Source organism: Paramacrobiotus metropolitanus, unplaced genomic scaffold, assembly GCF_019649055.1.
Source record: "Paramacrobiotus metropolitanus isolate TYO unplaced genomic scaffold, Prichtersi_v1.0 Parri_scaffold0000001, whole genome shotgun sequence".
Classification (NCBI taxonomy): Eukaryota; Metazoa; Tardigrada; class Eutardigrada; order Parachela; family Macrobiotidae; genus Paramacrobiotus; species Paramacrobiotus metropolitanus.
Genome location: NW_026570221.1, coordinates 3,607,604 through 3,624,159, shown reverse-complemented (window position 1 = coordinate 3,624,159; position 16,556 = coordinate 3,607,604). Strand labels below are relative to the sequence as shown.

The 16,556-nt window shown below is 46.1% G+C and overlaps 2 protein-coding genes across 2 annotated transcripts; both read left to right on the top strand.

The window, feature by feature from the left end:
* The first annotated feature begins 640 nt into the window (after window positions 1–640).
* LOC129581501 (uncharacterized) lies at window positions 641–10,687 on the top strand. The gene is made up of 4 exons (XM_055472632.1): window positions 641–707; window positions 1,182–1,355; window positions 9,845–10,393; window positions 10,629–10,687. Exons 1-4 carry the CDS (start codon window positions 641–643, stop codon window positions 10,634–10,636), a joined length of 798 nt encoding a protein of 265 aa, XP_055328607.1. The 3' UTR covers window positions 10,637–10,687.
* A 4-nt stretch (window positions 10,688–10,691) lies between these two features.
* Window positions 10,692–14,180, top strand: LOC129602646 (uncharacterized). Its single transcript, XM_055501730.1, has 3 exons — window positions 10,692–10,730; window positions 10,987–11,133; window positions 13,221–14,180. Exons 2-3 carry the CDS (start codon window positions 11,004–11,006, stop codon window positions 14,054–14,056), a joined length of 966 nt encoding a protein of 321 aa, XP_055357705.1. The 5' UTR covers window positions 10,692–10,730; window positions 10,987–11,003; the 3' UTR covers window positions 14,057–14,180.
* The last annotated feature ends 2,376 nt before the right edge of the window (window positions 14,181–16,556 follow it).

Here is a 16,556-nt window from a genome sequence, read left to right as displayed (position 1 = left end):
ATCAAAGTGAGTGATGGGAACTGGAACTACATCATTGTTCGGGTAAAGGAAAGTGAGGGTGACTGTCCGTGCTGTGATTTCTCTGTGAATGAGCTCCAGATAGAGAGTCTGTTAGAAGCCGGAGATAGACAACCGGGATAAATAACCAAAATGGTTGTCGCTTGGTTGTTATCTCTGCTTTATTTTTGCCAGTGAAAGTGCAAAAACTAGGTTGATTTATTAGTGTATATTTGTTATTTAATACCACGTAGTGACGTAATGAGTAGCAGATGGATTAGTATAGTCACTATAGTATATCACAATTATTACGTCGTAAGTGTTTTAAGAAAGGCACTATGTACAAATCACTGAAATCAGCAACTTAAATTTGTGTATCATCTATTTAAAATGTAAGACTACGGTTTCAAAAATTTAAAAATATACAGAAATGTGTAATCTTACATGCCGGTCTCAATAAAATTTATTCAAAGCCAAACGACGGCGTTTTTAAACTGAAAATAAAGTTTTTCTTTTAAAATAATTGGCTATCTAATTGTCCCGCCGACGAAATGTCTGGCCCCGATGTGTCCGTGTTACCGGATGTCTCGCAACCAAATGTCTCCCGACCAAAATGACTAGCAACGACTTGTCCAGAAACTAAATGTCTTCGGGACCAAATGTGGCCGACGAAGTGTCCCGCGACGAGATTTTATGCGACAACTTGGTCGGTCACGCAACTAACGATTGGGCTTATCATTATCGCCCCTGGATGACAAATTTCCCGTCATTCAGTATGGAGGGCGGCTACGGGACCTTAGTCTGGTAGATTGTTGTTCTCCAGAGGCTGTGTGGTGGCAGCTGTCCCGTTGACATCCAGCGACACGCCAGTGGAGTACCCGTAAGTCTCCAGCTCAATTCTCCTTACCACGCGTGTCTGTCGTGGAAATTTGATGTCATGCCTCAGTTTACTTGTTCTGGATGCGGTAAATTATTACAGGGTTGGGGAACACACAGACGTTCGTGTCCCAAAACTTTGTCGCAAGACCCCGAACTGATTCCAGTAGCGACCCAACAGTCTCCTACTCAAACCTCTTCTGCGCCTGTTACATCCAACCAGTCCGCCCATCATTCTGCATCCGGACTAGCGCCGACGAATGAGCGAATCACCCGCAGGGTTCAACACGGTGCTCGTGGGGCTGTAGCTGCGTCGTTTGAGAAAGCCGTCAAAAATACCGTGCAGAACAATGATGAGCCCCAGTGGCAAAAGGTGCTATTTTTTCCGACGCAGGTTGTATCTGTACCAGAAAATCCCAACTGCGCTCGCAAAGCCTCACTTGCCACAACTATCAAGCAAGCGGTAGCGGATTACGAAAGTGGTAAGAAACGTCCTCCGTCAGCGCGAAAACGAAAGAAACCAAAGAAACCTAAGGACCCCAACAGTGATCTAGTGAGACGTGGAGGAACAAGGATTGACGATTGTTCGGGAGCCGTGCGCATTCTCATGTCCACTGACTCTATAGCCGAAACGTCGCGTGAGGTCTTGGAAGTCATGTCAAAGAAGCATCCTGAATCTCCTCTACCTAACAGTCCCGCAACCACTGCATCAGCACCTCCAGTTACTTCTGACGAAGTGTGCCAAGCCATCATGAGTTTTCGACGCAGGTCGGCTGCAGGACCAGACGGACTCCTACCACAGCATCTCCTTGACATGATCGGAAAGACGAAAGACGATGTCTCAGTGAGTTTCGGTAACAACCTGGCCCAGTTATTGGATATCGTCATCCAGGGTAAAGTTCCTGACTGTATCCGTCCATATTCTGCGGTGCCAAGCTTATCGTTCTGCAGAAAAAAGATGGCGGCCTGCGTCCTATCGCTATTGGGAACACCCTGAGGCGGTTGGTAGCAAAAGTAACCTGCAGTCGTGTGAAAGAGCGCACTATAACAACACTACAGCCAAGTCAAATGGGTTTCGGTACTAAAGGGGGATCGGAAGCCATTGTCCATTCAGCACGGGAATTTTTAACAAATAAATCGGACAATGTGCGGGTTCTTCTAAAGATAGACCTTAAAAATGCTTTTAACTGCATCTCTCGCGCTACCATCATCGAAGTTGCCAGCACTCACCTTCCGGAGTATGCTAGTTACCTGCACGCCTGTTACGGCCATTATACTGATCTTTATATCGATGACGAGATTTTGTCTTCTCAAAGCAGTGTCCACCAAGGTGATCCACTGGGCCCACTTTTGTTCTCACTAGGGATACTTCCAATAACATACTCCCTTAAGTCTCCATTCAATGCATGGTTCCTCGACGACGGAACTATGGGTGGGCAGATCGAGACAGTTGCCGAAGATTTTCAGACGATCATCGATGCCGCACGGTCAATCGGTCTAAGTGTCAACATGTCAAAGTGCGAAATTTTTGTTAGCGGAGGAAGCACTGAAGATCATAAGACCGCTGCCAGTGCATTTCTAACCCGGTTCCCGGGAGTTACAGTCGCTGCACTAGAGAACCTGTGTTTACTTGGTGCCCCACTTTTGAAGGACGGAATCAAGACTGCGATGCAACAAAAGACGGAAGTGTTGCGCCTTATAACCAGCCGCCTCGACCTTTTACCCAAGCACCAAGCGTACTTTCTGCTGAAATGCAGCCTCAGTGCACCGAAGGTTCTTCACCTACTGCGGTGTTGTCCAACCTTTGAAGTACGTGACAGCCTTACTGAGTTTGATGAAGTCCTTTGGGAGTCGTTACAGTCCATTTGCAATGTCCGCATGAACTCATCCGCGTGGCGTCAGGCTTCCTTGCCAGTTCGCTGTGAATGACTTGGAATCCGACGGGTAGAAGAATTATCACTGCCGGCATATTTGGCCTCGATTCCCGCTACCCAGAGTCTGGTTTCCCAGCTGCTGCCGTACTCAGCGGGTGTTGACGCGAACAACCATACCACGCTTTGGAGCTATCTCTCTGACGACGCTTCACCGCCTCTTCCCGAAAGCAGACATTTGCAACGTGCATGGGATACGCCGTACTGTTTAGCTGAGCAAGCAATCTTGTTGTACGAGACTCCAGATGCAGCCAACAAGGCACGGCTGTTGGCAGTCTCAACACCTGAGTCAGGTGTCTGGACACACGCTCTTCCCTCTTCGCCAATCGGAAACCTGTTAGGTGACGGAGCCTTTCGCATCGCCGTTGCCATTCGACTTGGCGCACCTGCTTCCTCCGAACATCAGTGCAGGTGCGGTGCCGTAGTCGCCGCCGATGGCCATCATGGTTTAAGTTGCGAATTTTCTGCTGGAAGACGGGCAAGACACGACTGCATTAACGATATCTGGCGACGGGCTTTGATTTCGGCAGGCACCCCGCGCGAACGGAACCCCGAGGCATGCATCACGAAAACGAAACACGCCCAGACGGAATCACTACTTTCCCCTGGACCAGAGGGCTATGTTTAGCGTGGGATGTAACCGTTGTCGATACCGTTGCCCGCTCTTACTTGGATCACACCAGCGTAAAGTCCGGATCGGCAGCCGACCAAGCTGAAGCCGAAAAAGTGAGAAAATACAGCTTTCTGTCCGGGCGATATGGTTTGCCGCTGTTGGTTTGGAAACTTTTGGTAGTTTTGGTACATCAGCTAAGAAACTGTTTAAAGAGGTCGGAAAGAGAAATGAGCAACAAACAGGCGAGACGCGCAGCCATGAGTTTTTAAGGCAGAACATTTCTTTAGCTATTCAAAGAGGTAATGCCGCTTTTGTTATTGGTACTGTAGAAAATGCTGCTATGTTTAATTGAAACTGAACCTTGATATTGTTATCGCGTTATGGAAATAAAGTCATCTCTCAATAATTGAGAAGGTAAAGGAGCGGCGAAGGTAAACTTGGCCGACCCGCATGTTTCATATATAGTTAGGTATCCTTGTATAGACCAAGTAGTGAGCCACTGTGTTAAAAGATACTGACTGCATCCCGAGTAGTGAGCCATCCAGTTTTCTAAGTCGATTTTTTTCTTGATGTTGTTTTTCTTTATCGGTTCTTTGTGGCTTAATGAACTTATTAGCGTTGCCAGATTGAAAAAAAATTTTCGAAATCTTACAAGAATTTTCAAAACAAGTATCACGGTGGACTTTGGGGCCCAGGGCCCGTTTTTCGAATACTCGTGCGGTCGCGGTTCAAAGCAAGGGGGAAACGGTCTTTTGCTTTCAAACGATGTATTCTTGGTAATTCATTCTCCCTCATTCCGAATCTGAGATTAGAAAAATTATGGGGAAGACTCCGCACACCATGTTTCACCACCAAAGTCTCCCCACACCACGAAACACCACCGCCAGGCTCCGCACACCACTTTTTATTAGTTTTTAATTTTTTTAAAAAAGCCACCTAGATCTCCTAACACCACCATAAACATCCTGCACACCACCAGAGTCTCTGCACGTGCACACCACTATTTTGAAAGAAAATTTAGTAATTGTTATTACGGGCGAAAAAAGACAGCTCTTTCGTCTCGCGGTGGGTGACTGGTCGTGACCCTATTCCTCTTGGGATATAACGGGTGTTGTGTGCGCATTACCGTTTGATCTGATGTATTTGTATTGTAAATCTTTCGCACAATCGTCGGCTGCTGGTAACCTTTCGGAGCGACGAGTTTGGAAGACCGTAAAAGTCTCTTTTTCGCATCTGGCAGTAGCAGCCTCCTAGGCTGCCTAAGAGGCGAAACTCATTCCGAAACGCAGGTGTTCGCTCTCGTGGCCATTTTCGTCGCGATCATCAGAGTAAGAAGTACGCGACATTTTTTAGTATGGCGATCGACCAAGAACGACTTTTTGATTAAAAGTATCACAAATAGTTTATGGTTAATTGTAGCTGCAAAGAACTTTCTGTGCTCACTTGCAAATTATGCTTGCTGTTTAGTCAACGCTTGCCCTTCGCTATAATTATTAAAAATCCAAAACATTGTAACTTAGATACACCCAAGTATGCTTAGTAAAGTACTGCTCCCTGTACGAACACAGAAATTACAATACATAGCCCATATTAGTCGTATATACGACCGACCACTGCATATCTTCGTAACTACGGCCTCGTCCCGAATTCAAAGCGAATCTCGTTGCGATACAGCAACTGCACCTCGCGAGGTGGCTTCGCGTACCGTATCGGTAGGCGTGGCCACTGCATACAGCCACCTCGTGCGGTTGAGCAACTGTACCATAGCGAGATTCGCTTTGAATTCGGGACAAGGCCTACGAGTAAAATGTGGTGTCTCGAGACTACCGACGTTTGCAATTATACTTATTGCTGGCGTAAAAATGGTGGCCGGAGACAAAACGTGGTGCGAATTGTGGTATGCGGAGCCTGGTGGTGGTGAAAGGTGGTGTGTGGAGACTTTGTTGGCAAAACATGGTGTGCGCAGCTACAAGCCCATCCAACAATTCTTTGACCGCTGTAAGCGCAGCGCATATAAATCGCGCACAGTAATGCAAATACGCATCATAGTGTAGTGGCAGATATATTTATAAATATTCAACCAATAATAATCTATTAGATCACAATTAATAGACCGTTATTAGACCAACGTGGAATCAATCATCTTTAGCCCGGGCATGTTGCAATCCCACGAAATTACAGCTTTTTGCAGCACGGTGCAGTAATTTGAAAGTAATATGGATATTAAGTACCACCGCGATATTGTATTGCAAAGCAAAGATAATACTGTTACAAAAGCATAAAATTAATATAAATTATGATGGCAATAAATAATGCTAAACATATTACATTGTATATCTCAGATACAGTAACTGCATGCAGATTTGTTGCTTATTCACGCTGAATACGCAGACCCATGTGGCGTGACGTGTCGAAGCACATTAAATGGCTCAAGCCCACGTTTCTTTAAATTCCCGCTTACAGCGGTCAAAGAATTGTTGGATGGGCTTGTATCTCTAAAAATTATTTGTTCGTGTCGTCGCAAGATTTGTAAGACGCATTTCTTTATAAGCTTACACTTAGAAAGACAAAACACAGTGTGCATGGCTCATAAAGTTGGAAAATCTTGTGACGGAACAGCAAATAATTTCTCGTACGTGGCTCTGAAAATTGTTTTAAAAGCGCAGAATTTAAAAGCCGAAATTAAAAGTGCAACACTAGTTTGCTTCTATTTTTCACCGTTTGTACAAAGTTCTCCACGTTATACAAATTATTTCGTTATTTGCATAACGAAATCTATCCAAATGCAACGGGGAATCGCGATATGTGTTATGGGTCCTCTCCCCGATCAGGACAGCGTTGAAGAAGTGCTTTTGTTATGAATTCTCGTCTTTTTTAGTACTCAGTTTGTACTTACATGCGATACTTATTAAACGCTGTTGGGGATATGAAAAATAAATTTCGTTCGTGTGACCGTGTCATACGAATTATTCGTATATTACTTGTATATTACTCGTATATTATTCGTGAGCCTGCCAAATATATGCATGTTCATTAGTTCATATTCGGAATATGAACTAATGAACATGCATATATTTGGCAGGCTGCAGAGTGCAGACATTTTCGACCTGAAAACAAGAGAACAAAATAAATAAAATTTGGAACAGTTTTCAGAACTTTTGCTACAGCTGCCTTCTTTTGGTTGCATAACTTGCATTCATACAACTGGGTCTAGACCCACATGAAAAACCGCATTAATCGGCATTATAATAAGAAAATTCTAGAGTACGAGTAAAATTGGGTCTCGTTTTTCCTTTACTTGAGGTTACCGGATCGGGAAATGTTTCGTACTTGTAATATCTCTTAGGCAAGCTAAGTAGTCTGTACCGACTGGCGCGCCTATGCTGCACTCCCCCTTCATTTTTGGAGAAAGCCACTTTTACATAAATTTACTGGGATTATTCCCGGATGCTGCCAGTTAAGCTCACTAAGAGCCTGCTTATTAATTTATCTAGTAATAATCTATCTGGAAATAATTTCGATTCATAATTATCACAGTATTAACCAGACACTACTGCTACAAAGTTAGGTGATTAATAATTGTGATTACTGCGAGGATTGCTGGGATCGCAGTTATCATCTTCTTCCTCCATCATCTGATGCAAATCCTTGGCCATCTTTCCCGCCATGAAACGCACATCCGTATCCAATAAATCGGATATTTCCTGTTGTGCCTTCCCAACTGCACCGGCATGCAGCATTATCAAAGCCATTTCGGCAGAAAATGGAGAAAAAACTAAATTCCGGGACGAAGTTGTCTGCTTAGCACAGTTTTTGTACAGGTTGATGCACATTTTGAGATGGGCACTGGATGGATGTGATGAAGTTGCCATGATAATGCACAAGCGAGTTTGATTCAAACTAATCAGTTTAGCGATCAGCTAAACTTCTACCGCATGTACAATTGAAGATTTTGCAAATCTTTTTCAATAATATCCATGTCAATTAATTTTGACGTCGGATGATAACTTGGGTTCACCAATAAACAGCAGCAGAAAGTTAACCGCAAGTAATGCGTAAAAAGAAGGTTTTCCGGGATTTGTGTTGTACGTTGCTCATAGTTCATCGTATTGCATGTCTCTGTCAAACTGGCAGGCAACATCGCTGTGTTTGCGTTTCCTGTCAGGCCTGGCTCGCAGATACTTTGCATGCTATTACTGCGTGCCGGCAGGGACGATCAATATCCATCCGTTAGCAGAAAACCTTGCATTTACGTCGCATGAGTGAACCGTCCTTTAATACTACTCACTAGAGCGCGGTTTCTGGTTTATCAGCTGTATGTATCCTGATTCATACAGCCTAACGTAAAGTTGTCCCGCAACGAAGGATCAGAATCTCGTATGTATTCTTTACAGGCGTCAAGTGCACTATTGGCGGCGTGTTGTACAGATATTGGTGCCGCTCTGTTTTAGGCTTTTAGCACAGAACGCATGACATCGTTCGGTACAGAGCTTGTATGCAAGAATGAACGATGGATACGAGTATGCCAGATGCTTACTCGTATGCTCCATGGCTATGAATATTTCGACCAGAACGCTGGTAAACATTAATGCTGATTCCATAGAGTACGCCCGGTACGGTAGAAGTTAAAACTGCAGAGTGCTCATTTATATCATACCAAGCTACTGGAAAATTTTTTTGGTTAATTTAAAAAAATTTTGTACTTTCTTTGGTTTGATTTGATGAAATTAAGTTATCCAACCATTAATTAATGGTTTGGGCTAATGGCGCCACATGTGAGTCAACGGACCTTTTGTTCGATTTTTATTACATTTGGCTACGGACACCACAGGAAGTCATTTGACTCCGGTCATACACGTCGGTGTACTCCGCGCGTAGGTCAAACGGTTTTTTTTTTGTGCCTTTATCCTTCTGATTTTGGCGCTCTCTTCTGCGCTGGATCGTTTCGAGCTGAAGTGTTGCATACATCTGAATCAACTCAATCAAGGTGATCGTCTGAAACGTCTACATCGGCGCTTAAAGGCGCGTTTTTCATCTGCCGACTTGCTAAGGCATTCGAGAAGATCTTCGATTACGGTCCGAAATCGGGTTAACTCGGTTGTGACAGCAGAGCCGGCGGTAGTCGGGACAATGTCCCTTCAAGCGGCGGCCTAGTCGAAATTAAATTGTACAAAATTAAACCAACAGAATAGAGTGACATTCAGTAAAATTCCCAATAAAGCTATAACAAATTATAAAAATGTAAACAGGTACCGTGCTCGTAGTAACCGAAGCAGAACATTTATCACGTTGAAATTATTCACTGGGGAAAGCTGCGTATCTTGGCGGAACGAGCTTCTGTAGATGCAGCGCGTCCTCGCTGGATTTCTATGCTGATCCGTTGATGCAAATCCTCTGTTGCTCGTATTTCGCCTGTTTGTTGCCGTCCTGCTGGATCATCTTCCCGCGGACACCTACCAGCCGAAATCGAGGCATATGGTCCGAATGGTGCTTGCCGCATAAGACCTTGCCAGTTGCCTCCTGCGAGGAAAGAAGCGGCTCACAGACAGCGATAAAGTCTTTCAAAGGATTTCAACGTATTGCGCCGTGGTGCAATGGTACTGCATACGCGGATCTAACGACGCAGCCGGGGTTCGATTCCCCCATCGGTGCATTTTTCGGCCCTTTCTCGGTTTCCTTCGACTTGCGCCCTGCTTATTCCTCCTAAACCCTAGCGGCGACAACCAGCCATCTTGGACGTGATGCTGCGATATTTCTCCGGTCACTCTCCGCTCGGCTAGCGCTGCTGCTGCTCCGACAGGTCCGCGTGCCAGTCGCCGCGATATTCGACCATTACAGCCATCATGGCCACGGGTATATCACTTGCGATAGGTTTTGTTAGGCAGAGCAAGAAGTACAGTATTTGACAATGGCCTCACGATTTCCTCCGCCACCGGCATACAACAGGGTGATCCTGGTGGAGCCCTGTTATATTGCCTTGCTGCTCAACCCATATCCACCAATTTAACGTCGGAGCTCGGTGTGTTTCTTCCTCGATGATAGGGCTCTGGGAGGAAAGGTGGAGCACGTGGAAAATGATTTGCTCAAAATCATTGCGGAGGGTCAACACGCTGGACTGGAGTTAAACCCTGGAAAGTGCGAGTTATTCGTACTGGGAGGTTCCGACATTGAACGCAAAAACATTGTGAACAGGCTTCATGCAATCGCCCCCGGGGCAGTTGTACTGAAGCCTGAAATGGTAAATTTATTTGGTGCACCACTTACTTCGGAAGCTCTAATTGTCTGCTTACAAAAACAATTGCTGCCCTGAAGTTGCTTCTAGGTCGCCTAATGTTAATAAGCGCCCACCATGCTTTCAACATCCTGCGGAACTGCCTTGTCATACCGAAACTGCTCTACACATTGCGATACAGTCCGTGTTGAAAAGCGCCTGCCTGCCTGGATGAGTTTGACGACTTGGTACGGGTCGCCTTGGAGACGATCACAAACACTCGTTTGCATGGACCCGTACTCCTGCAAGCGTCTTTCCATGTGGCAAGAGGAGGTCTCGGTTTCGGTGTCCGTCGGACGAAAGCGCTGGCTACTTCGGCCTTTTTGGCCTACGTGTTTTCCACCCGTACGCTGACGGCTGGGATTTTTGAAAGCTGCAGTGATGAGGCCATTGAGGCGGCGGTCGATTTGTGGAAGCGTCAGGCTGACTGTACCGATACACCACCAGAACCCGCTCGTGTGCACCACTGCGTTTGGGACCACGCAGTTTTGGAAAACGACACGAAGAAGATGTGGGCAGCGACAGGTACGGATGACCGAAATAAAGCGCGGCTAAACGCCATTAGCAGCAAATATGCCGGCGCGTGGCTAAATGCTCTGCCTTCAAATGTCTTTGGAAATTGGCTGGATGATCAACCATTCCGCATAAGCATCGGCTTATGGCTGGGTGCCAAAGTAGTCGAGCAGCACCGATGTAACAATTGCGGTAAGAATGTCGATGAAACAGGTTTTGGCGACCGTTTGCTCACGCTCCAACTGGGATCATTTTTTTATTTGATTAGTGAATATTGTTTTTGTGACGCTGTCCACCATACTCAAGGTTAATAAAATTTAATAAAAGCTGTATTTGACAACTGACACTCACTGACAGCTTACTGCAAGAATTAAGTAAGAGTACTCAAGTAAGTACTCGTACTATATTCAATTTGGTCTTTATGCAGCGGCGTAACGAGCGTAAGTAGCTGTGCTGAGCCATCACTCCATCAGCGTTTACTCTCTCTGTCACAACCTCCCCGTGGAGGTGGCCACTGGACGCCCAAATGGTAAGCTGGTCCTGGTTTCCTTGTGTCGAATATCGAATATACGTACTGCATGATCTGCATCTGCCAGCAAAAGCTGCGCGTGCGCTTGTTTAGGTTTGGGCCGGTTGGGCTGTGTGGTTATTAAAAATTTAGAACAAACGTTTTAGAACAAACGTGAGCTGTCGAATTAAGCCCGCGTATTTATTTTCTCTGTGTATTGTTGAATTATAATTATTGTTCTTATCACGTTGTGACGTTGTCGTTATTTTGCTGGCAGCCGCTGCAATCAGTGCAATGTATGCGCGCGGAGGGATAGAACTGTGCGTCTGCCTGTCACCCAGCTTGATCTGGTGGTGTTTCATGCTGCTGCGGCACTTCGCGACCGCCTCCGCTCCCTCATCTCCGCAGTCGCCACCCGTCAACCGTGAGTACCGTTTATCAACAAGAGCATAGTTTTTCTCCTTCACTTCTACGACTAGCTGACTATTTGTCCTGTGCGGAGCTCGTTCCCTGATCAGACATGCAGCCTGGCAACTGCGTCGACAGTCTGGCTAAAAATGCAGCTTTATTCATTTATGCAGTTATCAATGCTCTTGTGCGCAGGTTTTACTTTATTTGTATTTTTCCCTGCAAGTGTCAAATATGCTAGATAAGAGAAGTTTTTAAGTTTTTAAGATTATTACAGCGGCGGTGTGTCGAAATAAAAATCAATTTGGAGTCTCGTTGCTTTTCCAAGAATTTGGAGGTTGTTTCACAACCGAACCGGTCGTTGTGCGCTGAGAATTCTAACTGGGAGAAAAGACTAAAATTTCTTGAGATTCTGGACTTTGCGTCTCGCGAGAAAATTGCAGCGAATTATAAGATGAACTCGTTCAGTACGTGCTTGCAACCGGGCAGGTTCTTATGAATTAAAGAACGTTTTTTTTTTATTTCTTGGTTGGGTAGTTTTTTTCTCCATAAAAAAATTTAAAAAATATAAAATTTTCTAGAAACCTAAAACATTTCGCAATGGCGTGGTAATGTATCTCCATAAAAGGAGTTGGCTAATGTTGTGCATGGATAATAGCGAATTTCCGCTGTATTTCTGTAATTTTCTCGTGTACCAAGTACCAAGCACTACCAACCTGTTGCCGACTCCCCGGGGCGCGCCTTCTGGTGCCCCGGGGACGAGGTTGTTAACCGCGAAATTTCTTAGCGGTTCACCGGGGAAATTCGGAGAAGTCCCTGTTGAAAGTTTCTGAAAATATTCACTGTGGTGCAATTTTCAGAATTCGCGCCGTTTTCCAGCGTTGTAAGACAAGAAATACACGCGACGAAGTGGGTGAAATTGGCGATGCACCGGTGTAAAAAACATAATGGAGAATCTGCAGGAAAGTGTAATTTTTCGGTAATTAAAATATCTGCATTTTAGGCGCTTTTGCACTACTTTTATGCTCGCACGCGCATCAACAGGGAGCCGTCCGTTGTGGCAATTTACGTGATGCGGTTTTACTTGCGGTTCTTCTTTGGACGACAAACGAAGAGAAAAATTATAAGAAACGATTTATATTATGCTTTAAGTGCGTTGTTTGGAAGCACACTAATGCGAAATAAACTTGCCTCCAACGTGCGCTGAAAAATAACTACGCTACTGCAGTCAGGTAAATCGAACGTGCCGTTACGCAGGAGTGTTAGCAATATTAAATATATACGAGTCTTCTACTCGTAGTGATCGCTATAGTAGATTTCCGGCTTTCGGCTATTCCAACTTGTTGGCAAACAGCAGCCCCTCTGGCTGGCGGCTACTTGCAGAACAAACGTTTACGCTGGTGCTGGGTTTCCCGTTTTCCACGGCATCATAGTCTTGGGAATTACATTCGCCGTGACGACCTCCAGCCTGATTTTCAATTGATTTTGACGCATTTTTGAATTAATTTAGGGTGAGATTGTTTTGAAATGAATTTAAAAATTGAAAAAAATTAAAACAAATGAAAAAACGTTCAAAAATTTATTTGTCCAAATTTTTTGTTGTAAACTTATAATAAGAGGGTGACATACGATATTATGTATTCATAGCTTCCAGATTTTCAACAGACGGCATGGAATTTAATCGATTCATCCATTCAAAATTATTTTATTAAAAATAAAAAAAATATAATTTTTTATTTCATAACCGTTGGATTTCACGGTTTTGGCAATTCATAATTTTAAAATTAATTTGAGAAACGGTCCAATTTGTTTGGAAATTTTGAAAAACTCGTGGCTTTTAAAAGCACCATCCAGCAGGTGTCACTGTGTGCCAGTGTTCGCGGGCGGAGAAATAGCCACAGCAGATGCGCAGAAGGTCTTGTGCATGCCGATTTCATATAGGAACGTGTTCCGAATGGGTTCGAGGAAAAAATCGGACATTTGAAAGTCGAACATTTGGAAGACATTTGTTTTATAACTTTCTTGAATGAAAGTAAACAGGAACGTGTTCCGAATGAAGTGAACAGAACAAGGAACAAATTGACAACTGACTCATATTTTTAGTTAGCGAGATGCTGGCGGAGGCCCTGCTGCAGCCCCGAGACGACGACCGCGTGGTGCTGGCACAGCTGGCGCCCAGCCGATTCTTGGAGGGCAGCGTGGTGTCCCGACCGCGGTTGGGCGAGGACGCCGTGTTCCACTGCCACGTCCCCGTGGGCGTTGACTGGCGCGATGTGTCCTGGCTGCACGACAACTGGTCCGTCTTCCGAGGAGGATGGCCGCGAGCGCTTCCCGAGGAGGACACCACGGGACAGACCTACAGCTTCAGCGGGGTCAACCGCACCCTCATCCTCGTCGTCCGCGACGTCACCATGCGCTCCGGCGGCTCCGTGGACTGCGTCATCCCGCAGTACTCGCAATCCACCCGCAAGCCCCACCGCGAGTACCTTGCGCGCTTCCTGCTGCTGCCGCTGGTCACGCGCCGCAGCGAGGTCTTCGCCGCGGTCGACAAGACGTACGTGACCGCCATGGAGGGCGAGGAAGTGACGCTGCAGTGCAGCGTCTACCTGCCCCTTCCAGAACACATCTACGGGAATCTGCGCAGCCACTTCATTTGGGTGCACAATGGCCGCATCATCGATGGTCCCCGGGAGGAGCCGTACGGATGTCCGCCGTTAGCCGGGGAAGGACCGCGGGACGTCGAACCCTACCTCTACCCAGATCCCTCCAACAGCCCCGGACGGCTGGCCCATGCGCGCGTCCTTTTTCGGGCCGTCACGCTGGCCGATGCCGGGGACTTCCAGTGCTGGTTCCGACCGCACTACGCACTGCATGAATGGATCGTGCAGAATATTACGATGTTGGTTCTTCCCAAGAACAGCACGCAGTCTGGCGAGTAGCGGCATGGACCCAGTATGGGATCGACGCAATGTCCATGTTGAACGAAAAGTTGTATAAATGCAACCGATAATAAATAACTCGCAGTGCACTTTGCTGGCGGGACTGACCTTTCTTGCTCACTTATGGTACTCATACTTTCTTTCAGCCATTACGAAAACGATAAAGGGCGCTCCTGCATATATATTCAGCCTTTAATGTCATGTTGAGACAGTACAATATCGTGGACAGTTCACCGAAAGTATGATCAAAATAAATTTGTACATACCGTTAATCGGCAATAAGGAAAACCAGCTAGGGTAAGCCGACCTGCACATCACAGGCACTGTATCCCAATCCACACGAAATGGCAGCAATGCTCTGATTAATCCTTGGGCAAAAACACAAGCTCCGTCTCCCGCAATGGCCAGCGCATGGAGGCCAACGGAACTTCCATGTGCGGTGGCCATGGAAGTCTCGTTGGCCTCCGTGCGCCCTGTCACGATGCGGTCCTTGTGGCCCCACAGCAAGTACCGGTCCATGTTGTCATAGACGTACAGTGGTACCACGTTTATGACCACATAGACCAGTGCGTGGTCGGGAATCGGCCGCCGAATGCTGCAGGACAGGGCACTAGGGAACAGCCCTCGGTGGTGGTCAAGTGTGTGGGTAGTTCGTCGGCGAAGACCTCGCTGGCGCTGGTGATCAGCGGCTGCAGGAGGTAGCACTGTCTGGGTTCGTTGGGGTCGTCGGTGAGGTTGGCGGCCGGGTCCGGGTGCAACGGGACCGTGACGCACTCGACGAGACCGGTCGAGCGCGGCGTGACGTGGTGTATTGTCAGCGGGATGAAATCTGATCCGTATTTGGTACGTAGAGATCGCCGGTCCTAGTTGTGTCCCGCGGGATCAGGCGCGTCATAACAGGCTGGTTGGACCGGCACACCAGTCGACTTTGGTGCATGGCGTGAACGCTGTTGGGAGTGGTTATCCCTGGTGCATACAGCACCGGAATACGGCATCGGCGCTTAAGCGGGGTTGGGACACTGCGCGCAGGCCGACACGTCCCGCGTCAGGCGGGCGTGGTCAAAGTCCTTCAGCCTTGAAAGGCTGAAGGAAATTTACCACGTCCGTCTGACGACAGTGCATCATGTCCGGTAACACGCCCTCCACTATAAATAACAGCTAACAAGTGAGCTAGTTATATTTGTAGTCGCTTATTGCAGTATTTAGCTGCACGCGTGTGCCGGCAAGTGGCAACAGTTACTCGGAATGGCTGCATTGGCTGACTAACTATAAGACATAGCCGGGAATAACCATCACGATGTACTGGTATACATGTGATAAGAAATCGTTGCCGGCACAATTTTGGGCGCCAAATTTCCCGGCTCGGTTCAGCTGTTCAGTTAGCTGTGCCGGTGCACAATTAATTACGATGTGTCCAGTCTTCTTGCTTTTGGCCAGTTATTTATGTTCTATGCTGTACAGTCTGTGCCGGTACTCTGACGACTATGTTCAGTGACTTCGGTCACTCTGATATTACCGGAAATTAATTCTGTCACCAACACGCTTAACGCTATACTGTATCTGTACTGAGTGGGCGTGACACTGATCAAGAAAAACAGAAAAAACAACGGTGACCAATACAGAAAGGAAAAGAATTGTAGAAAAACGGGGTGTCGCGTAGCGTCTGCTGCGGGTCATTGCCGCGGTACGGCGACGTTGCAGATACCTCCGAAATAACCGGCGCCGATGATCATTTCCCTGCGCCCCCTACCACTCCGGTTTGATTTACCGGGAGGCCGTATTTTCCCGGATAAACTCGGCTCTACCGCCGAACCTGGCGAACAGTTACTTTTCTCGATTGTGAGGGGGAAATCTCCAACAATTTAATCCACAGAATCGTCGCTACATTTTTTTGCGTTGGAAAATAACTGCAAAATTCTGGCTCGATGTGGTAGTAATTTTTGGAAATTTGTAAGATATTATGGAATTTAGTTTTAATTAAATTTAAATTGGAAATGCATCATGGAAAAACTGAAAATTCATTTGAATACTGGCTGGTGAACTACAATGAAACTAATTCAAGGAGCGACTAAATAATTGAAGAGCATGCACGAATTGTGAACGTAATTCCGGTAGCTAAAGTAGAAAACTGGAAAAAAACTACTACACTAATAAATTAATTAATTCCAGAAATAAATTAATTTCTTGGTAAATTAATTTAATTTTTTCGTACGAAATTAATTTCTACTGCATTCGGTAATGTCCATCTGTCCAGCCGTCCGTTGGGCTTTTAATAAAAGCTACCGAGAAGCGACGGTGGTTACTGTGATAAAATAAATTGGGGTCGCCCATGCCAGTAAAGGCAGGGAACTGCAAACTCTTCATTACTCTGACAAAAGTCACCGCAAATAATATTATTATTCTTAAATTTTCTTTACGCACAGTGACTTACCGCTGTCTGGCATTGACCTTCGGCTGGGCAGACATCCTGCCGCGATTTCCAACATGCTGATCAGCAGTC

Coding starts and splice junctions, on each gene's coding strand:
- LOC129581501 (XM_055472632.1), top strand. CDS start 641: ATGTCTTCGGGACCAAATGTGGCCGACGAAGTGTCCCGCGACGAGATT. Junction 708..1,181: donor TTTATGCGACAACTTGGTCG/GTCACGCAACTA, acceptor GTGGGGCTGTAG/CTGCGTCGTTTGAGAAAGCC. Junction 1,356..9,844: donor GGTAGCGGATTACGAAAGTG/GTAAGAAACGTC, acceptor CGTGTTGAAAAG/CGCCTGCCTGCCTGGATGAG.
- LOC129602646 (XM_055501730.1), top strand. CDS start 11,004: ATGTATGCGCGCGGAGGGATAGAACTGTGCGTCTGCCTGTCACCCAGC. Junction 11,134..13,220: donor GCAGTCGCCACCCGTCAACC/GTGAGTACCGTT, acceptor TCATATTTTTAG/TTAGCGAGATGCTGGCGGAG.